Raw genomic sequence first — 7,285 nt, forward strand, 5'->3', positions numbered from 1 at the left:
GCGCTTTTTTTCTCCTACTACCCAAAGTTAGAAGATTTTGAAAATTGCAAAATTTAAAAACCCCAGATCTCATGGGGGAAAGGGAAATAAGGTTTACAGAGATTCATAAAACTTAGCCATATATAATGCTTGAACATAGACTTTACTATTTTTCACTGCATCTTCATTTCAGTATAGTTTTGAAAAGAGATTTCAATTTACACAAAAGTATGAGTCTTCCAGGAAAATTCATCTATTTGTCAATAGGGTGTTGATTTTTGAGATCTTTCGATATTAAATATTCTTTATTTATCACCAGCGTGTGGTGCACTAATCTCGACATCTTGACAAAGTTTTTTTTTCACAAACTGAAAGAGCAGTAGCACTAATTTTTATTGTACTTATATTAGCTTCTAAAATATGCAGAATCAAGGTCAAGGTCACATCAGTATTCTTTTTTAGAAAAAGGCATGAACTTTGAATTTTAATATCTTATAATATAAAGAAAATCATCTTATTCGACACTTCCAAATAAAAACGCCAGATGTGAATATTTTCATGACGTCAAGATTGGTCTTGGGTCCACAACGATTGTCTTATTTCAGCATTACTCTATTTCTGTGACGACTTGTAAGTAATTTTTGCAAAGACTGTGGATTTTTTTTCCCCATACAACACATGTAATTGCATTAATCAATAACAAAAATATATGGATCAGAACCATAAAGTATGAATTTTCAATTTATTTAATAGATAATACTAGGTTTTAGTTGAAATATCAAACAATAGGACTATATGTCCCTTACTGAAAATTGAAGTCAGTATGCAAATATTATAATAAATCATTTCTAGATCGATGTTAATTTAAATGTGAAATATTTATATTCACATTGTAACTGCTTTCTTATTACGTGGGAACTCTTACGGTAGGCATTAGATTCCACATAAAAATCCTACTTTTAGACGTATGGACTTTTTTGCTGGGTATAAATGATTAAGATATACAAGTATATCGGTTAGTTTATATGTTTAATGAATTATAGTTGTTCATTTTCGGTCGGGGGGGGGGGGGGTTATATATACACATTTTCCGCACAATACAATAACAATAATTATGTCACAATGTTAATAAAACATTATATTAGCCAATGGCCAACAACAAGCAGTACGAATGGAAGTCAAAACTCAATCCTGAATTAAGATTAATTATACATCAGAGTATCTGTAAAAAGGCAAATTGAAATTGACGACTTTTGTCTCAAACACAGGAACCTTTACTAACAAGACGGTAGCCACAAGTCAGCTAGTTAGCGATCTTCTTCAGGACTATGATCCCCGGTTGCTGCCCGTCAGGAAAGCTCATGAAAAGGTTTCCATTCTCATCAACACAGCTCTTCGCCAGCTCATAAAACTGGTACATAAAGTGATATCACTAAAACTTGGGCAAAAAATATGATACTTTTTTGTAATTTCAAGAATATGTTCGCTTTTAGTCACGTTACAAAGATTATGGGAAAATGTTTTAAGTTTTATTCTTTTACACTTCAGGATGAAAAGAACCAGATAATATCGTTAAATGTTTGGATGCGCTTAGTAAGTATCGAAAAAATTCTACAGATCAATTTTTATGCCCCCGTATCGAAGATTCGGGGGTATATAGTTTTTGCCTTGTCCGTCCGTATGTCTGCCTGTTTGTCCGCAAAAAACTTTAACATTGCCCATAACTTTTGATTGGTAGCTATGGCTTTCATATTTCACATGTGTATTTCTTGTGACAAGACCTTTCTTTGGGTACCATCATATTTGACCTTGGAGTTTGACCCAGTTTTGCAAAATTTTACCGAACTTTAACCTTATCCATAACTTTTGAACGGTTGGTGCTAGCGCTTTCATACTTCACATATGTAATTCTTGTGACAAGACCTTCCTTTGGATACCAACAACTTTGACCCTTTGACCTTGGAGTTTGACCTACTTTGGAAAACTTTAACTTTGGCCATAACTTTTGAACAGTTGGTGCTAAGGCTTTCATATTTAACATGTCTTTTCCTTGTGACAAGACCTTCCTTTGGATACCAACAACTTTGACCCTTTGACCTTGGAGTTTGACCTACTTTGGAAAACTTTAACTTTGGCCATAACTTTTGAACAGTTGCTGCTAAGGCTTTCATATTTAACATGTCTATTCCTTGTGACAAGACCTTCCTTTGGATACCAACAATTGTAATCCATTTACCTTGACCTTGAAATTTGACCTACTTTTGAAAAACGTTAACCTTGGCCATAACTTTTGAACGATTGGTGCTATGGCTTTCATATTTCACATGTGTATTTCTTAAGAGAAGGCCTTTCCTTTGGTACCATTAATTTTGACCATTTGACCTTGATGTTTGACTTACTTTTGAAAACTTTAACCTTTTCCATATCTATTCCATGTTTGCTGCTAGGGCTTTCATATTTCACAGGTACATTCCTCGATACAAGACCTTACTTTGAGTACCAACATACTTGATTTGCATTTGAGAAAGTTTAACCTTTGCCATAAGTTGCCATACTTTGGCATCAGTGTTTCACACACACATCTTGTTTATGGATAGCAATTTTATTATAATTTCATATAGTGAGATATAGATATCGCTCACTGTTTGGTGTGTCTCTGAGTTGTTTGCTAAATTCACTTTTGCCATTTAGTGGTGGAACGACCCTAGACTGGTCTGGAATATCAGCGATTACGGGGGAGAGGATCAGATCGTATTGCCGTTCAAAGAATTGTGGACACCAGATATAACTATTTTTGATAGGTGAGTTGATGAAACTATATACTAGTGTATACTACCAGGTATGTGCACGGTAGTCCTGTATGTAAAAGGATGTCTATCACAATAGCAAATGATGGTTACATCAGCTACCTTTTAGACTACAAGTCTTTACTAGTATTCGTTTTATTCATTTTCCCACGTCTTTTCTTACAGCTTATATCTTATAACTTAATTTGGCAGTATAAATAAAAACTTTTAAATTATTTTGCTGAATTTCTTTGATAAAATAAATTCTGTCGAAAAGGACATATACTTTTAGAAGCATGGAGTCGTCTTTTATTTTTTTTTGGGGGGGGGGGGTTATTCTTTTTCATCTCTATGCTTATTTTTTTTTTAAAGATATTTATACATTTAAATTTACTCTTTGGTTTATTATGAATTGTATAATATTTTGATCATCAAAATATTGTCAAGTTTTAAAAATGTTTCATAAACTCTCTCCGGTAGAAGTTTTCAATTATTATAACTCTGTTGCCCTTTGTAATTATATTTCTTGGAAATAATGCCCGCAAATGCTCAAAAATTCATTTGCTTGTTGTTGTTGCTGTTGTTTTTTTTTTTTTGTCTTGATTTTTTTTTTTGTTTGTTTTTTTTTACTCTGGATAATAGATATCCTTTGTATTCTGTCTGCTACGCTTTCTCAGTTTAAAAAAAAACCTAAAATACTATTGCTTTGTCATAATATATTTAAAATAGATCCTTGAAAGATATTTTTAGCGATTATAAAAAAGATTTCTTTATGTCTTCCATTTTCATTGAAATAAATTTAAATGCATACTACAAAACAGGATTTGGTTCCAAACAAAAATCAAATTAAATTTACCCTAAAACATTTTCGTGATTTTTTTCTTCGAGCTAAATCTTTCATTTATCTTTTCTTACTTTTGAATGATAAAGAATTAAAACTTACTTTGTATCTCAGCATTAAGCTAGCCTAATGAATATATTTTTTTTCCTTAGCGCATCTGAAACGATGATGCCAGGTCGCCGAGAGTACCGTCCTATAGTACTACATGACGGGACAGTGATTTATCTCTTCCCGACAATTGTGGACAGCATCTGTGTCATTGATGTCTTGTACTTCCCCATGGATACCCAAGAATGTCGCCTTATGTTTGGGTCGTGGTCACATTCCGGAATAGAAATCGACTTTTTCCCTAAAGTTCCAACAGGTACTGTAGTAATTATAATGATAAAGAAATCGATGTGAATTAAGTCTGGCCAATCGGCTGACTCCATAAAAGAAAACGAATTTCACCTTTATCAAAGTTTACTTCATTTATAGCAATATTTTAATAATAAAAGCAAGCACTTAGGATTTTAAAAAAATGCATGTGTATTTGTATATCGTTATCAAACATAGAATGAAAGAATAAACGAGGTAAAAGTATTGTATCTGGCTTTAAACATTTAGAATCACCAATTATGTGCCTTCTTTTGATGAAAGTTGCATATTTGTTATTAAACCATATTAATTCAGAAGTTGTATGGATGGCGTTTGTCATTGTAGGTGACATGGATTTCTTTATCACTAATAATGAGTGGACTGTCCTGTCCTTTAACGCCAGAAGAAATGTGGCTTACTACAAATGCTGTCCGGATCCGTTCCCGGATGTGACGTTTTACCTAAGGATCCGCCGTAAACCCCTCTTCTATATTCTATCTGTCCTCTTCCCCTGTATTCTGACGTCATCAGTGGCCATATTAGCTTTTCTGTTGCCCCCAGATTCCGGAGAAAAGGTTTCCTTGAACGTAACAGTTCTCTTGTCTCTGGCTGTTTTTCTTTTGATGGTCAGTGACCAGCTCCCTGCTTCATCAGACCATTTTCCATACGTAGGTGAGCACAAAGCTAATGAAATGTAATTTGTGGAATACACCTAAGTTTGATCAGGTTATAATTGGGTCAATTTGCCCTCGAACTTCTTTAAATGAATTGCTTATAGCCAGGGACACGTCTTCATTGAAAATCACAGTTCGCTGTTTCGCTTTATTTCCGCGATTTGACACTGCTTTTACGCGACAAATCATACTGCTTTTCCGCGATTATTTGGAGTTCATTCGATACGCAATAGCTTGCTCTACGTACGAACACTTTCTAAAAGGAGGCAAACTATTGACAAACAAGATGATGATACAAGGATATCAACAGTCTTATTTAAAGTCAACATTTCGCAAATTCTATAGTCGATACAATGACCTTGTTAGCAAATACAATCTGTCGTTAAGTCAAATGCTGACTAACGTTTTTCATACTAATTGTTAGGCCATTATTTTCACACTGAGTTGTCTACTGATTTTTCCGTTTGCCCGAATGATGATCGAGAACGTGAACGTTGAAATTCATGAAAAATATTTACGTATTTGATATCATTCCGAAGTTCCATTAAATTATAATTGAATGTTCATCATACTTTAGTGTATTTATATTTAATAAAAATATCTGAATTTTACATTCTTCTTTTCACTCTATGACCGAATAAACATCGGCATTTAAGTATTGAAATTATAAGTTAAATCAAAAAGAACAACATACTCGATCATTATTAACATTAAGATAAAGGTTAAATTTGAATTTTTCCTTGAATAACGACTCGACTACTCGATTGGGAAGGTAGACGAGTAAATAGTTACCAAAATTTTATCGATTTGACAACCCTATTTCAAATTTATTTTCCCGTTTTTTATGTTGCAGGATAAACCAGTTTGTAATTTTAGAATCTTGATAACTTTAACAAACTTACAAAAATCCATGAAGGCTATAACTTTTTAATATACGGAATATAATGAATGGCACAGCGCCATTGAAGCCCAAATAAAAACTCTATATTGTTCGGACGAATTAGATATTGTTCTGATAAAGAAGATAATTTTTCGGCCAACTTTGTTCTTTGATACGTACAGTAAAACAGGATTAAAGTCAATTCATCGCAGTAGTTTTCTACATTGTATAATTTATTCTGGTGACTATAGTTTATAAGATTATACATTTGGTTTACTTCCCAGGTATGTATTTTGCGTGCTCCATGTTTCTCGTGTCCCTTTCCCTGTTGATGACGGTGTGCGTTTTAAACATGCATTTCCGAAGTCCGGGGGATGGGAAGGCTCCCTCCTGGATGCACCCAGTATTCCTCCATTTTGGCAGACGGTTTCTTCTTTGCCAATCTGAGAACAAAGTCCAACCATGTAAACAGAGACAATTTTCAAACATCAGATTGCAGGTAGAAAAAATTAATCAATTATTGCCCATTTGTTAATTATTGGTAAATTATTGCCCATGTATAAGATCAATTCGAATGATTTATAGCTACATATACCTAAACGAACAATACTCACCAAGCTCGAAGGGCGACGTGAATACTGTATTGTACTTCGAAGATTGCTAAATCATCGTATTGACCAAAAAAAAAAAAGCAAGGATTTATTTTTATAGAATCCAATTATTGAATGATACAAGCTTGACACTTTTTTTCAAAGCTGATTGCATTCTACTGGAGTTTTAGCCGAACGCGCTGAGAGACTCTTGATTTTATTGGACGACAAAAATACATGTAGAACATGACCAATCGTATCAATTTGGAAGATTTATTTTTGGTCCAATTTAGAAAAAAATCAAAATTTATATTCACTTGGAAGGTCGGTTGTAAGTGAACATATCTTATGATTTATAGAATGTTGGATTTCAACCAACCAGAAATCTAGGAATCGTTCATTCATATTCATGTACTACTAACCAAAAATGAAATGGTCTGTCAAACTTCGCAGGTAATTTGATAGAGTCAAATGAAAAAAAAAAAAACATTCATTTTCCTTTTTAGCCAAAATTATGATAATTATGAAAATTGTCAAATCAAAAATGTCAGACCTCATAAGACGGGAAATAGTATAAAGCAGCAGTTTGGTGATCTCGACAAGTCTTGTTATACATAGAAACATAACAATGCGTGAACATGAAGACGACAAGGAATAAAAATCACAGGATATGTTAGAAATGTTTCACTCGACACAAAACGAGGTCGTCTGCATTATTTTAAGACTTCTAGAACATTCAATTGAACAGAACTTGTTCATATCACTAATTTAAGATATCTATATTAGCATTTTATATTTAGAATGACTTCAATTTAATTACACAGGTCTTTTCTTTTTTTCTTTTTTAAAGAATATTGGAAGATACTCTGACGATCAGAATAGCAATAGATCCCCGATGTTCAACATATCAACAACAGGTCTAGAAGACGACTCCAAGAACTCCAACATTTCTCTCAACGTCACCAACTCTCACAAGGAAGTCACGCACAACGAGAACGAGAGTGTATGTGATGACGCCGAGATATTTGAGGGTCGCGTGAATGAGTGGCAGGAGATCGCCATGGTCATGGACCGATTGTTTCTGATCTTGTTCATTTTAATTACACTGATCACCTCCATCGTGTTTCTTGGGCTGATGGGCAATGAATGATGATTAACAATTTATTTTTATAGATAAA

General features: G+C 33.6%; 1 protein-coding gene across 1 annotated transcript; it reads left to right on the top strand.

Annotated features, from left to right (window-relative positions):
• The first annotated feature begins 1,532 nt into the window (after positions 1-1,532).
• Positions 1,533-7,285, top strand: LOC133173518 (neuronal acetylcholine receptor subunit alpha-7-like). The gene is made up of 6 exons (XM_061308506.1): positions 1,533-1,572; positions 2,671-2,780; positions 3,759-3,970; positions 4,309-4,635; positions 5,802-6,016; positions 6,958-7,285. Exons 1-6 carry the CDS (start codon positions 1,564-1,566, stop codon positions 7,255-7,257), a joined length of 1,173 nt encoding a protein of 390 aa, XP_061164490.1. The 5' UTR covers positions 1,533-1,563; the 3' UTR covers positions 7,258-7,285.

This window comes from Saccostrea echinata, unplaced genomic scaffold (genome assembly GCF_033153115.1).
Source record: "Saccostrea echinata isolate AGI-Se365-2 ecotype Australia unplaced genomic scaffold, CSIRO_AGI_Sech_v1 ptg000002l, whole genome shotgun sequence".
In the NCBI taxonomy this organism is placed as follows: Eukaryota; Metazoa; Mollusca; class Bivalvia; order Ostreida; family Ostreidae; genus Saccostrea; species Saccostrea echinata.

What these genes read in the sequence shown, in the direction of transcription:
- LOC133173518 (XM_061308506.1), top strand. An exon ending in TTTCCCTAAAGTTCCAACAG is followed by an intron (nt 3,971 to 4,308) that starts GTACTGTAGTAA and finishes TTGTCATTGTAG; the next exon opens with GTGACATGGATTTCTTTATC. An exon ending in AGACCATTTTCCATACGTAG is followed by an intron (nt 4,636 to 5,801) that starts GTGAGCACAAAG and finishes TTTACTTCCCAG; the next exon opens with GTATGTATTTTGCGTGCTCC.